The sequence below is a fragment of the Squalius cephalus genome, assembly GCF_949319135.1.
Source record: "Squalius cephalus genome assembly, chromosome: 9".
NCBI lineage: Eukaryota > Metazoa > Chordata > Actinopteri > Cypriniformes > Leuciscidae > Squalius > Squalius cephalus.
The window spans coordinates 25,880,397-25,896,341 of NC_137130.1; the positions used below are offsets into that span (position 1 = coordinate 25,880,397).

The following is a 15,945-nucleotide window of genomic DNA, read 5'->3' on the forward strand; positions in this document are numbered from 1 at the left end:
AATGATTTGGGGGTGGGGTTTGGGGGGTTAGTGCGCCTGCACATGAAGGGGGGTGTGGGGAGTGGAGGAGAGAGAAGCATAGAGGGAAGTTAGCTAGAGGAGAAATGTCCTAGACAACAACAACGACTAACGTTAAAAATGTACATTCTTGAGAATTTTTATATGGCCGACACACGACCAAAGAGACGACGTTCTGATGAACAAATAACAAAGAAGAGGGAAAAGGAGAAAGAACGCGTGAAGTCCCGAATTTACATCGGAAAAGCGTTCAAAAGGTGGCGAGAACTCCGGGGGGGGGGGGGGGGATGAGGAGGAGGAGGAGGAGTGAGGGTCGAGCTAGCCTCCATATTACTTTGAACGTCAACAAGAAGTGCCTTCACCCAACATCGCTTAGAGCACCTTTAATTGATTTGATTGATTGTGGGAACCTTGCAAACTACCACATTATTTTTGGTTTGTTTGTGGTGGGGTAATACCACAAGTATGTACCTTAGGAATACCATGACATGTCTGACATGTACCAAGGTCTTCTATGAAGTGCCATTAAAATACCATGCTTCAGTTGGGCCAATGGGCTTGAACTATGGTACTCAAAACTATTTGAGAGGGAGGCGAGATATACATTTCCTTAACTTTCCATTATTAAAGTACATTATTTAGGAAATATTTCCAAGCTTCCCATTATTGTAGAAACAAAGTAGAGCAGACAGACAGCCAGTACGTAGCCTATATGTTTCATCTCATGTCAGTGTGTCAGTTACTGTAATATACTCACAGGCGATGTAAGCAATGAGAGCGAGGGCGATCAGGATCTTCATCATTCTTCTGTTAATGACTGTGATCATCCAGCTCATCCGCATCATCCTCCAGCACACACGGCATTGAGCTCTTCCTCACATCTATCACATACTCATATACTTTACATGAGATTCAAGCCTGATGCTTTCAAATAAACAGCAGCTGCACAAAGCTAAATAGGCTAAGTTATTCTCAAAACAATTTCCGCATCAAAACAAAATATCAAAGTAAGTTAGTCCAGCGCGTTTATGTTCAACAGGTCAATTCAGTTTATCGCTTAAAGAAAGTAAAACGGCATCCTGGTTAACAGTTATTTCTCTTAGGTCAGTTAGCAATGTAGCGTCATGACTGTGGACCTGTAGCTAGAGATGCTAACTAACTACTGTAATATCATGCAGTATAACTGGTTTCTGTTTAAATCCTATCGCTAGTCCAATGCTTACTTTTTATCGATAACTTAATGTCATTTATCAAGAGTCCCGCGGTGTATATATTTAGCGATAGAGCGATAAAACGTCTCCACATCAAATGTTCAGAGCAGGATAACATTAGCGATGCTTTCTGCTGTCGATTAACCACCCTGCCGCGATAGCAAGTAAGTAAAACTATTTTGTTTTCTGCTCAAATAGATGCATGTGTCTGACGAGCTCGTGTAAACATTTTTTTCTTTTATTTATGGTATGCGTAAATATAAAAAGACGTAGGCTTTATCACTATGCTTTCTTGTGCGTTGTCAGGGGAAAGCAATCGAGCACAGATTTGTTCACCATGAGAACAGTGGCCCATTCATGAATAACATGAGTGGAGCGATGGTAAAATTTTCAGTGATTTTCCACGTTGACTCATACCCTTGTGCCTCATTTGACTATTTGTTGGTCTTTGTACTGCCCTAAGAGAAAACCAACACAATGTTTACTTTTTTTTACCTGCACAATTTCCAAAGGCTATTTGCATAAATATTGCATAGGCAAAAATAGTTATGTCAGTTCTCAACTGAAAACTTCTGGATCCAGATTTTACATTGGAAATCGAATGTCTTTAAAAATAAAACACTGACATGTATTGAAATAACCATGAACAACAATATACAAAATAATTGAATTGAAAAAAAAAAAAAATACAGTTTTGTAAAAGTGTGACTTTCCAGCCAGACACAGTGCTAAAAATGAATTGAAAACGGGAATGTTTGTAACATGGGGAGAGCTGTAACACCACCAAAAAGGGAAATATGATTCCTCTGATAATTTCAGTTTACCCACTTCCTCACAGATCCTATATGAATTGTTCTCAAGGCTTTGTACATGCAGATTTTATAAAGAAAAAAAAAAAAGATTTTTAGGTAAGAATGTTTTTTTCTTTTTTACTAAAACTATATTTTGTTTAGTACTTAAACACTTTCTCAGGCAAAATGTGATGCATTTTTAAACAGCTAATTTCAAACCATTATGCTAATATAGCTAGCTAAATAATGGATGAATGGGGTGGGGTAGGTTGTAACACAACCATCCCGCTAGCGATACAGTTTTTTTATAGGACATTTTTTTGTCTAATTGTTACAACTTACCCCAGCATGTGTTACAACGTACGGTGAGTACTTTGTATAAAAGTTTGAGCACTTTAGCTAAAATATTCAGTGAGTTACAGATGCTGAAGCAAAAAGTGTTACAACCCTGTCTGCCCTATATATAGCCATATTACCAAATGGCGTAAAGTGTGCATACCTCCTTTGACTTTAGCACTGTATTTGTTGACATTTCTTTTGTTTTTTGTTTTTTTTTTTTTTGTTTTTTTGCGATCTTGCTTGGAATCATATGTATGGAATTTGCCTACATCCACAATCACTAGCATTTTTGAACATGGAAGAACATCACAACCCAGCAACATTTGTATTTATACAGTACTTTTAGTTTTGTAGAAATGTGTAAAACTAAAAATTCACAGTTGCTTGTCATGGCAGAGCAATAGGAAGATCGTGGTGTTAGGGGAAGACACAATAAAGTGTGTAAAAATGAACAAGCAGTTGTGAATTTTCAGTTTACATGTAGCACATTTCTACAAAAATAAATGTATAATTACAAATGAAGGTTTTCTTCTGTGCATTACAGTATTGACTAAACCTAGTAAATTTTTACCTACTGTTGAGATGTGTATTTAAAAAGCTCAGTGTGTAAGAAGTGTGACTGTAGTAAGCACAATGCTGAAGATTCGGAGCAGTAATTATTCTTTTAATAAATCCAACATAAACATGTAGGAAACCTCAGGAGCTAGAATAATCCACAACCACATTACAGTTTTCTCAGTCGCTTTGGTACATTTCTCAGATCAGAATTGAAATTCTCAAAACTACCTGTTCAATCTTCACATCACTGTGTCACTTGTGCACATCAAAAAAGCAATTTCTCATTTCTTTGCTGCAAATGCTTTGGTACATCCATGCAAATGATTATGTACAATTCTCTGCTGTTTCCTACATTATCAATTGCTTATGTCATGTTGATCAAAATGTATCTCACCCCCCTCAACATTTAGGCATTAGTTCATGGCATAAGTCTTTACATGCTAAATGGTTGTCATAATATTTTAAGCATATTTCTATACATTTCCATTAGACTTTTTTTCTAAATCTGTCCTGAATTGGTAAATTGCTCCCAGGTGAATCGTGACTTTCTCTAACGAAGGTGCATCTCATGAACCATCAACTGTGGCAAGTATATATATAGCCGGAGCACAACACAATGTTACAATGTCTGACAATGGAAGGGCAGGGAATTGGACGGGGTCAACAGCCAGAGAGAAGAAGAAGAGGAAGAAGAGGAGTTGGCAAAGAGATGTGTTGACAATGTTAACATTGCTGGAGTTTTGGTTCAACCTTCCACCACTGTCAAAAACCTTGGTGTAATCTTTGATTCCTCTCTTTCCTTTCTTCCACACATCTCCTCGCTCACTAAGTCTGCCTTCTTTCACCTACGCAATATCGCTCGCTTACGTCCATTTCTGAGTATCAATGATGCTGAAACTCTGGTTCACGCTTTCATCACTTCACGGCTTGACTACTGCAATTCTCTCTTCTATGGATTACCCAATTCATCTATAAATAAGATCCAATATATTCAGAACTCCGCAGCTAGGGTCCTCACTTACACAAAGAAATCTTCTCACATTACTCATGGCTTCATTGGCTACCGGTACGCTTTCGCATTCAATACAAGATACTCCTTATCACATTCAAAGCACTCCACTATTTGTATTGTTTCATGTCTTGTTTCTGTCATGTATATTGTACTTTATTGTAAAGCGACCTTGAGTTTCCTGAAAGGCGCTTTATAAAATAAACGCATTATTATTATTATTATTATTATTATTATTAGAGGAGTGAGGCTGTGTGGCGGAGGAGTTGGGAGGCAAAACAGAGGAAGAGGCAGAAGAGGCAGAGGACATATGGGCATTCCTGATGAGATAAGAGCCACACTTGTAGACCACGTTCTCAATCATGGGCTTACAATGGCCGAGGCTGGTCGAAGGGTGCAGCCATTTGTTTGGAGAACAACTGTGTCCTCAATCATTCAGACGTTTCGTCGACAGAACAGCTATGTAATCTAACAATAGGCACTGTACTGTAATACTGTATACTTTCTGTAATGCTTCATACAATATTACAGTATTCCACTTGCATTTTACAATATACAGTAAGTATACTTTAAACAGTAAATTTTTATCTTACTCAATTTTGTGTTTTGCATTACTATATTTTTTTCCACATAGGACTGCAAGAAGACAACTTCACAGGGGAGGCAGAGGGCCCCTTTTCAGAGGAGGAGGCTATTTGCACCATGGTTGTAGAAAACAATGCCATAAGACTAAGGGAGATAAAGAGTGCCATTATAGAGGACAACAACATCTTTGAAAACATTCAAACAGTCAGCATCTCAACCATTGACAGGGTGCTGAAAAGACACTAAATGAATATGAAGCAGCTGTACACTGTTCCATTTGAAAGAAATGGTGAAAGAGTGAAGGAGCTGTGCTACCAGTATGTACAGGTAAAACATTTATGAGCATGCAGCAACTGTACCTCACAGTAAACAGTACAACATCGTATAGTGATATACTGTACAGTACAGTGAGTGTGACCTTTACACATTTGTTATGGCTGTAGAAAAGAAGATGCAATATGTGCTGTATACATTTCATTTAAATGTATCTTGCCCAAAATGAAAATGCATGTTATTCATAAAACTCATTTTGTGTCTTCTGGATATAGCGTATAATGGAACTGGAAGCAAGTGAGCCACCGCACAGCTTCATACATGGATGAGGCTGGCTTCAACCTAACGAAACGCAGAAGGCGTGGGCGAAATATCATCGGCCACAGAGCTACAGTTGTGCCAGGCCAGGGCGGGAACATAACCATGGGTGCTTTCTCTTTCTCTGAGAAAGCTGTGCTAACGCATTATTCCCATTATTGGGCCATACAATACAGAGCATCTTGTCACTTTTTTAGACACTCTCTACAGCAGGGGTGCCCAATCCTGCTCCTGCCGATCGACTGTCCTGCACAGTTCATCTCCAACCCTAATCAAACGCACCTGCCTTTAATTTTCAAGTGATCCTGAAGACCTTAATTGGTTGCTTCAGGTGTGTTTGATTAGGGTTGGAGATGAACTGTGCAGGACAGTCGATTGGCAGGAGCAGGGTTGGGCACCCCTGCTCTACAGGGATCTCATCCCTGAACAAGAGAGGGGTCAGATTGGAGATGACCTGCCAAAGTACATGATAGTTTGGGACAATGCCAATTTCCATCGCTCCAACATCATCAGGCAATGGTTTTCAGCCCACAACAGGATGCTGATGGAGTTCCTCTCACTCTACTCCCCATTCCTTAACCCCATTGAGGAATTTTATCAGCATGGAGATGGAAAGTATATGATCGCCAGCCACATACACAGATGACCCTTCTGGCTGCCATGGATGCAGTGTGTGATGATAAGACACTCTAAAAGATTCTTTCCACGCTGCATCGCAAGAGAAGATATTTGTTGTAATGTGGATGAGAATTTGTGGCCCAACAGACAGGAACGTCAGGAGGTGTAGGAAGACGGCACTGTAATTCCTACAGCACTGCATGTACAGTTTTCCCACAAGAGATTGCCCTATGTTCACATTTCTAATTTTGTTTTTTAGTTTTTTTGCAAAAATGCAGTGCTGTCTTTTCCTTTCTGTATCGCAATGACATGGTCTGTCAACAAATTACAGTACAATCAGTAAAAGCGTAATTGTGAATCTTGTCCAGTCTCTTGCAATCAAACTCCTACATACAGGTGTAACCTACAATTTACAATAATTGACATCAAAACTTTAGCCATAGTTTTCATCAGAACATCCCTCCAGAGTACACTGTTATATTGACAACATGACTGAGCAATTTGACTTTTCCGTACACAATGACACAAGGACTTATCATTCTGATGGCACTGACATGTTCATTGACACAGATATTTCCTTTGAGAGATGAACTAAGGATTTTGAGCAAGAGACTGGCTTTTGCAGGTAATCCATGTGTTTTGCTATTTGTACGAATTGTTTTGAGAAATGCACTTACTGTTTTGCAAATGACGAGGATGATTCGAGAAATGTACCAAAGCGACTGAGAAAAACTGTGAGCAAAAATAACATGGAACACTGAACACTTAACTGATGAAAATACAATGGAGAGCTAATAAACTGAACAGATGCGTAATTAATTAGGAGCTGGAAACTAATAAGCACAGGGAACACAGGCAAACCAGAAGAGGGAAAACAGAACCGTTACAGTATGTCCCCCTCCCGGAAGGCAGGCAGGCTAACTGACAGATAGATGGATGGATGGATGGATGGATGGATGGATGGATGGATGGACGGACACAGACAGAAGGACGGAATCGATGGACAAAATCTACAGACGGATGGATGGACGGACAGAGAGACAGAATCTACAGAGAATCTTAAGAGATCATTTCTCACCTGTGCAGAATGGGGAACAGAGTTTGACCTCTCCAAGCTCAATATTGTGAAATATTACCAATCTGTCTTTGACATTTGGAAATCAATAAATCAGTGTTTGCTTTGTCTTGATTGCAAGTAATGCTTGTTATATCACTTAGCACAATGATTCATGCACCTTTTGACTCTAAGGCTCTATGCTGTGCTACAATAACAGACAGCTACCTGTATATAATTTTGGAAGGTTTTCTTTCTTTTAGAGAAGGCGAAAGTCTGATTACAGTATACTTTCCACTAGAGCTAATGCTTTGCTTTAGTACATTGTCAGGACTTGATGCTCTACTGAAATTTATTCAAACCAGAAAAAAATAATGGGGGGCCGGAAGGAAAACTTACAATTTTAAAACCTATAATTTTGGAAAATATTAGATATTATTAATTAACATTAGAACGAAAGTTATGAAAATTAATGGGTGAAAATGATTATAGGTAAAAGGGTTCTGAGAACTGAATCTCTCAAGCAGTAAATATAGACTGGCATTAAAACAAGTTATAAATAACCATGCTTGTTTATGTTGTATTCTCAGAAATCACTGGGCACATAATTAAGAACGGATGAAATTCATATGTGCCTTGGTTAATTTAAGTTTGGTTAAGCACTTTAAATCATATTCAATTGATTAAACACAGCTTTTCTATCTGCTGGAAAATCTCTGAACATCAAATATCCTGGTGTTTTTTTATTTATACTAATGCATAGTTAAAAACACGTCATTTGCCAATGCTGGGGAGTTTATATTACCTCTGACAGGTTGAGAGTGTCACTTGTTTATTTATACATTTCACTATTTTTGGAAGCGTTTAAATGTCTCTGATGGATTTATCATAAATTATTCATTCTGATTTAATACCAGAATATCTAAACACCTGTGTTGAGTAATATATCATTTCACTGCTGAGTTGCTGTTTGAGTCATTTTACTATTTTACATATTTCCGAGTAAAACGATAAACAAGAAAAAAAATGTAGGAAAGAACTTGAATTTATCTACCTGGAATTGATGGTGAAAAGTGAGTGTTAATAGAGGCAGCAACTTTGCTAAAACAATGATTTTAAAGTAATTTGGATATTGGTTAACATTCTCACTTGTTGCCTCGCTGCTCTATGACTTTGTAGGCAGCGTTTGCGCACAAAGGTACCTCATGAAACTGATTTGGGACAGACTTCTGAGGCATTGTTAATGATCTACAGCAAAATAGAGTGAGCTTTGGTGAAAAGTAAATTTTTAATGACTACAATTGTAATTTCTCGCTAGAAATGACATCATAAGTGATCAAAAATGTACATTTACACACAAACTGACGACCAGCCGCAACTTTCAGACACCATCTTTATTTTTCTAGCTCAACTGTCACAGAATGGAAAGCACAGGATTGTGGGATATCAAAGGCATCGAAGGAAACTTTAAAAATCTATCAGATGAAGGTATCTCAGGAGACAGGAAGTGAAACTAACTTTGCATTCAGATGTGCCTTGATGCCTTCCGACCTTGGAATGTGTCCTCTGAAGGCAGCATTTATCAGTTTTCGTTCGCAGAGAGAACTTAAGTACTGGTGGTGATAGACCAAGTGCACACAGCTGAACTAAATGACAAATCAATTAACCACCATGACAATAAACTAAGGGGAACGGTGCAAACTGAAAACAAGGTCCAAACAGAGTGAGTGTGTGTAACGGAGGCCAGCTAGTATTGCTGCAGGTTTTAGCCTCCTTTTTAGAGCACCTGACTCTGATGCCGGAGACCTGAGTTCGAGGCCTGCAGAACGGGGCAAGTAGGACCCGGGTGGAGGGGTTACATGTGACAATAATACTTTACAGAATATATCGGCAAAGAGGTAGCACATGCAGTGATTCATTGTTACTGTCATTATTATTTGTTATTTATTTTTATGTATAGCAATGTGTATGAGTTTTTTTTTTTTTTTATGTTCGACATTTGACTTGAATAAAACATTAAAAAAAACAATTTTTTAAATTATATATTAGTGTGTTTATAAGAACTTTACATTCTCAAGAATATTATAATTATTTATTCTTTTTTTTTTTGGCATCTGTAATTATGATTTCACGGCTTGTTGCAGACAGCAAGGATGAATTGAGGCTGGATCTAAATCACAGCAACTTTAATAAATAAATCATAATAACAAATACTGAGGAGCACAGGAGAACACAAGAATAAACAGCAAACCACCATAGTAGCGATAAGAACCAACTAAAATGAGGGCTCTATATAGACCTTATGCACCAGAAAAACAAGCGCGCCGCCATCTTTATAATTTTGTCTTTGACATTTTTTTTTTATTTCTATGGCATCGCTGTCGAGGAGCAATTTTTTGGTGAAGTGGATTTACTTATTGTAGAGTTACCGAAAGTTATCATGAGCATTGTAATGTTTGAAGTGGAAGTCATAACAAATGTCAGTAGAAATTTTAAATTGAGTGCTTCATTGGCAAAATCCTTCATGCTGTGGAAATACAATCCGGAACACAGAACACAACTAGCAGCGCTGAAAATAGGAGGGGCTACATAAGGTCTATACTGTAGGTGTAACGGTCACCAGCTGGAGTGCCCTTGAGAGCCACCAGAGGGCACTCCACACCAGACTTTCATGTTCACTCAGAGACTACATCTTCCATCATTCTCTGCCTGGACTCATCAGCACTCATTATCACATTCACCTGTATCTCATCTTCATGTTTAGTTCACCCCATATAAGCCTGGTTCACCCCATCACTTACTGCGAAGTTTTGTATGTTGTTGCACTGCACTTCTGAGCATTTTCCTTGGTTTTCTTGTCTCTTGGTTTTTTGGATTTCTTGCCTGTCCCGTGGTTTACTCTTGTGCCTCTGACCTCTGCCTGTTTTGTTTTGTTTGTTTGTTTGTTTGTTTGTTTGTTTGTTTGGACTGTCTTCCTGTGCTTGACCCTCTGCTTGTTGGATTACGATTTTGGATAACCCCTTTAATAAAAGCTGCATTTGGATCCTCTACCCTCGTGTCTCGGAGCAGTTCGTAACAATAGGTTAACTGAGGAGGAAAACAAGGCACAGGTAAGGACTAATCAATCGACTTATGAATCACTATGACAACAATTGCAAACATACTTAGAAAGCAAAGAAAAAGGAGGAAACAACAAGAACCAAACTAAAAGTCCATGAAACATTAAACTGAAACAAGACTACACGTTACATAATGAGGGGAAAACATGAAATCACTGTACCTTTTATTATAACTTTTTATATATTTTTGATATATCTATTTAACATAATATAATTCATCATGTGAAAACCGTTTTGAAATTAGACGATTAAGAGGCGAGCAAGATCTTTTAATATAGCCAAGATATATTCAGAGGTGACAGAAAAGATGTTATAGAATAATAATTGAATGAAAACCCAATTTTGACCAAAAACTGACATTCGACCTATTTTTAGACCTTACTGAAAACGCACCAGGGCGACATCCGACAGGCTTTCCCGGATCGCATCACATCTTCTTTTATATATATTTTATATATTATCTTTTTAAATTTCAGATTTACATCACATCTCTGAAAGAACTCATGTATTTTCAGCCTGAAAATGTGATACTAAATCGCAGTAAATTATGCTAAAAGGGCCCACATACGCATGGTAGAGTTCCTAATCTAGACAGAAAACTCAGTTTCACTTTATTTTGATGGTCCCTTTAACACATTCCATTGACTATAAGTGTCGCTACATATAACTCTCATTAGAGTGTTAGTCATGTATTAGGGTTAGAATAAGTTGACATGTAGTTGCAAATTTACTTATAGTCAACATAATGTTCAAAAGGGACCATCAAAATAAAGTGTTACTGAAAACTCTTCTCCACAGCACAAAAAGCTGCTGCAGTTGATTTTTGTTGAAGTGATTGTAACAATAAATTGAAGTGGAATGCGCAATTGCTAGAGAATAGGCTACAGCGAAATTGTTGACAACAGCAAATGAGTGAGACAGCAGGGCAAATACTGATGCTGAGATCCAAGCATATAAAGATACAAAACAATCCATCTACACATCAAAGCAACAGAATGACAGGAAGAAAAAAAAAACATTTTAATTTAAGGGTTAGAAAATGTTGTTGTGTCTAAAAGCACAACAGGAACAAGAGAAAGTTGTCCTGACAGTTAGTATACGCTGTTGTTCTCTAATACACTCTCACGAACACACAGGCTTGCTCATAATAGAGGAGAGAGACAACGAGAGCTGTTTCTGACATGATTGTGATTAAATCCTTTAAATCCAAAGCGAAAAGCAACTCAGCAGAATGGCAGTGTGACTAAAAGACTTTTACGAAGAATGGACTGAAAGGCTTGTTCACCTTCCATCTCGCCAAACTTCTCATATTGCAAGAAAACGGAAGAATTACTGCGAAATGACTGAATGCTTCTACATGCAAGCTTGTATGTTTGTGTGAAAGTAGACAAAGTTTGGAGAATCCGATAGCACTCTATTTTACAGTCCTGTTCCTCATGTACACACTATGTACTTATTACAGTAATTACTGGGTAATAACTAGGTAATGACCCTGAACCCCTAACTCTAACCTTAACTCATGTTGTTACCTTATATTACTGGGTACCTTTTTAGTTAAGAACACTGCAAGTGCATACTGTAAATTAAAGTGCAACCAAGAATATTAATTTATTTGAATTAGCAATAGTCATATCCAACAGTCTAAATGTCTTTACATTCTTTTTTATCAATTAAATGCAACTTTGGTGAATTTTACTTTCAAAAACGTTAACATTTCATAGTGATTCTCATAAACACATTCACATAAACATACAATTCCATGACAGTATTATGGATCATTGTTCGTTAATCATTTATAACACTCAATCACAAGTGATGAAATAGATGGCACTTCACAAATGGTAAACTTTGAAATATGTAATGCACATGGTGTTGATGAAAAATCCCTTTGTGGTGGACTATCATTTTGATCATATGTCAATTTCACACAGGTCCAACCTTATTTATAAAAACATTTCTTCAGGTGTAAGTCAATCCGTACGTCAATACTGGCATTTGTACTGGACATGCCACTGTAAACGTTCATTTTCTCAGAGAATTAAATTTGAAACTCAAGTTTCTGTTAAAGCTGCATTCTTTCAGAAACCAATAAATCAAATTCACATCTATGGTGTAGTAACACTCCACTGCACAGCATTACCCTAAAGCAACACAAAATCATTTTGAGTTATAAGGTTTGGAAGTAGATATGATTGTTGATTGCGTGTAGGAGGATAACTGTTGAGACCATGAGATGAGAACAGAAGTAGGAATCGTTTTGCATTATCATTACTCATTATCTAGAGTTTCACATTAAAATGATTAAAAAACATCTTCAAATGCTTACTTTTTATGAGGTTTCTGGGTGTTTGTTGCTTCAGCCAAATATTTCTGTTGCTCCATGTAAGATATGCCATTACATTAGAAATCTTAAAATGTCCAAAGAGGAATGAGATGTGGCAGGGCAGGAAAAAAGGGCATTCACAGGTATCAGCAATTTCCTTTAGAAATGACATATTTGTCAACAATGCAAGAACTATGAAGAATTAACAAATCGAGTAATTTGACAAATTGAGCAAGTAGGCCCTTTTTTGTTGTTAAACGGTGTCTCTTGGATTGCTGAGATTCATGAAGGGTATTAATTCTCCTTTTGCTTATAGCCTTACTTTGTGTACTAGGCCTATATAAACTGCAAACTATGGTATGGTCAACGCATTCTCAGTTTAGATTCTCATATACAACAGAATTCACTATATATGAGATTCTGTAGTAGAGCATTTAGAAGATGTTTTGTTCATTTTCTAAGTTTCCACAAAAAGAAAAATACGAAAATACTCTTTTTTTTCTTTTTCTTTTTTAATCTGTGGCTTTATGTGAATCAGCTTACGAGAATGTTATAAAAGTCTGTGAGATGAAAAAGAAATGAAGAAAAGCTTGTCCTTCAGGCAGCATTTGAGGGGCACTTAAGGCTATAGTACAGAGTTTGTATACCGCCCACGTATGAGATTCATATCAGTTTAAGCTGAAAATTTTACATTTGGAAATTCAAATAAAAATTATAGCCGGAAGCCAAACATTGCATGTAATAATATTAGACATGGATCAAGTAAATGTGTAGGCTATTGCATAAAATGAATAGTATATATTTTAATAAGGCCGATATGAAGTACTCATTTCAAAGCCAGTGCTAAGTGATCGTGATTTATTTTAATTTGAACGCTCTTTATATTCCTGTTAACGCCCTTTGCCTGCAATGGCACTCAATTACGTGAAAATAGGGAGTGTGGCCTTAGAATCTTTCTTCTTCAAAGGATGCAGACAAAGCCTCTCATTCGCCATCGAGTCTTTACGAAAAGTGTACTACTTCAAGAAGAATCCCCTTGAGCGTTGAGCTTCCAGACGACCACGAAATGTGAGTTGTGTGCCTAGGTTGCACGCAAGCAGAAGCGGCCATTGAGGAGCCCAACTGTCCTCATTGCAACGCTATGAGTGTGAGGACTCTTCGGAGATGGATAGCTCTCCTGCTCAGCAAGGAATCAGCCTCTGGCCAGCTGTCGCTTCCCCCCCGCCACTTCACCAGAGTGCGACGACGCCATGTCTGCGGTGGCATAGGAATCTGAGGATTGGTTGGCCAGCCATTTTGAGGACTCCGCTTTCGACCGCAGTGATGCTGATGAGTCCTCTGGCCACATCGACAATGAGCTCCTGTGTATCATCTCCAACGAGGCAGAGAAGCTCGACTTGGAATGGTCTCCTGCTGAGCCACAGCGCAGTAGGCAGGTTGAATGGTTTCTCCAGCCTGGTCGCCGTCAAGGGGCCGGCTCACAAAGGCCCGCCCCATTCTTCCTGGAGGTGCACCACAAGGTTACCAAGATGTGGCACAACATGTATTCAGCTTTTGTCAACATCTCTGGTTCGCTGCTTCTCCCTACTGTGGATGGTGCCAATATACGGGGGTACTCCAAGAATTGAGGACACTGTTGCTGCTCACCTCTGCCCTTCTACATCACTCAAGATGAAGTTGTCAGTCGTGCACCCTAACAAGCCGTATCGCACCATCACTAGTGTAGTTGGGAAAACGTACACGGCACCAGGCCAAGCAGCATCAGCCCTCCACTCAATGTCTGTCTTGCAAGTTTTCCAGGCAAAGATGCTGAAGCATCTTGATAAAAATGTCCCCGACCTGGAGATCTTCAGGGAGCTTTGCAACTCCACCGACTTGGCCCTATGAGCTACCAAGATGACAGGGCAGTCCATCGGCTGCACTATGGGAAGTCTGGTTGTGCTCAACAGACACCTGTGGCTCATGTTAATGGACGTGAAGGACACTTAAAAGTCCATCATCATGAATGCTCCTCTGAGCCTAGTGGGACTTTTTGGTATCTCTTTGAATCCCTTGCTGAGTGAGCATGAAAAGTCTTCAAGAATTGGTGCAGCTCGAAGGGCCATGACCCTGTCAGCTGCCCAATTTCAGTCATTTTGTCTTTTTCTAAGGACCACCCGTAGGTCCAACGATGGAATCCAGTGGCGTGGGCAAAGGCACAATGCGTGTAGGTCTTTTACTAGCACTCCAATTTCAAGTGATTATTTACATTTAATATGATTCTGATTAATAGCTGATCATAAGATTAGGTGTATTTGGTAACACTTTACAATAAGGTGCATTAGTTAACATTAGTTAATGTATAAACTAACGTGAACTAACAATGAGCAATATACTTACATTACAGTACATTAACTAATGTTGACAAATACAACTTTGATTTTAATAATGTATTATTAAATGTTGAAATTAATATTAACTATGATTAATAAATGCTGTAGAAGTATTATTAATTATTAGTTCATGTTAACTAAGGTAGTTAACTAGCGTTAACTAATAAACCTTATTGTAAAGTGTTACCGTGTATTTGAATCATTTGGATATTTGTTCACTCTGGGCATCCCGTACTTTAAATTTTTCATTCATCAGGCAATCGATGCCGCATAGAGTAACACGCTGGGCGAGTTAGGTGGATTTCACGGACACAAATTAGCCAGTCTGCTCTTTGTCAGAGGGTGCAGGGTTAGCTACTACCTTTTTAGTTGGTTGTCTTTTGCTCACCCATACAAAAAGTGTATTTTTGGGAAAGTCACTGATAGATTGGAATCAGGTCTCAGGTGACTCCATTCATATGTGAGCCTTCAGTTTGCTCTATCCTGGACATACATTTCCGGTAGCATCAGCCTTCCTCTTGATCTACTGGTCATAATGATTTCAGGAGAATACAGAATAAATAAAATATAACATTTTATTTTGTCAGGTAAAAATGTATTTGTGGCAAGCAGGATGAGGCAAAGGGCCGTGAGAGAATGGCACAAGGCCAGTGGCGTGATTACTGATGAGCGCCAGCTGCGCACCGCACCAGCCTCGTATCTCACGGAGGAGCTACGGAGGCATAAAAGGAGGAGCGACGACAGTGAAGGACATGAGGACCAGGCCACGGATTGCTCAAAGAATGAATAAGAGTAAGAAATGCATACATGACGTGCTCGAGAAATGCTTGAGACAATTAAACACCACTGTAGACTATTCTACCAATCGTAATTCAAAATGATACATTTAAAATGATACCAAACATGAAAGGGAAAAAAACAATAGATTCATAAGATATTTATGCGTTATCAACATTCTTAGTGAACTTTCAGTGACTTGAGTCAGGGAGGAAGAAGAGGAAGCAGGAAGAGGGGGATGCATAACTCTTTCTTTGAGAACTTCTCTCCAGATAAGTGAGTTTTATTGTTTTATGGCTGGGTGTTTTATCTCATGTTCTGTCTTAGCAGGGAAACCAGTCTTAAATTTCTACAAGAGCATCTGGATGATGCTCAAAGTGGCCGCTATATCAGCTCTTCACACTGAAATCGATAAGCTGTTAGTGGGAAGAAATAATTTGGTGATTAAATTTCTATGAGGCGTGAGGTGACCTGTTCTAGCCAACCTGGAAGCATGAGGTGTCAGAGACACAAGGTGTCCAGAGGAAGAAGATTGGTGTATTGTCTCCCCATGCAAGCTCCACAGCTGTGTGTCTATCTC

The 15,945-nt window shown here is 38.6% G+C and overlaps 1 protein-coding gene across 2 annotated transcripts in view; it reads right to left on the minus strand.

The window, feature by feature from the left end:
* uxs1 (UDP-glucuronate decarboxylase 1) overlaps positions 1-1,371 on the minus strand; it is a 99,563-nt gene extending 98,192 nt beyond the window's left edge. The window contains exons 1-2 of one of the 2 annotated variants that reach the window (XM_079880865.1): positions 1,242-1,371; positions 776-899 (exon numbers count right to left, since the gene is read on the minus strand). In XM_079880865.1, the coding sequence (XP_079736991.1) occupies positions 776-863 (88 nt within the window). In that variant the 5' untranslated portion in view covers positions 864-899; positions 1,242-1,371. Of the gene's footprint in view, positions 1-775 lie in introns of both variants that reach the window. The other variant, XM_079880864.1, reaches the window with a different exon arrangement.
* Positions 1,372-15,945: the final 14,574 nt, after the last annotated feature.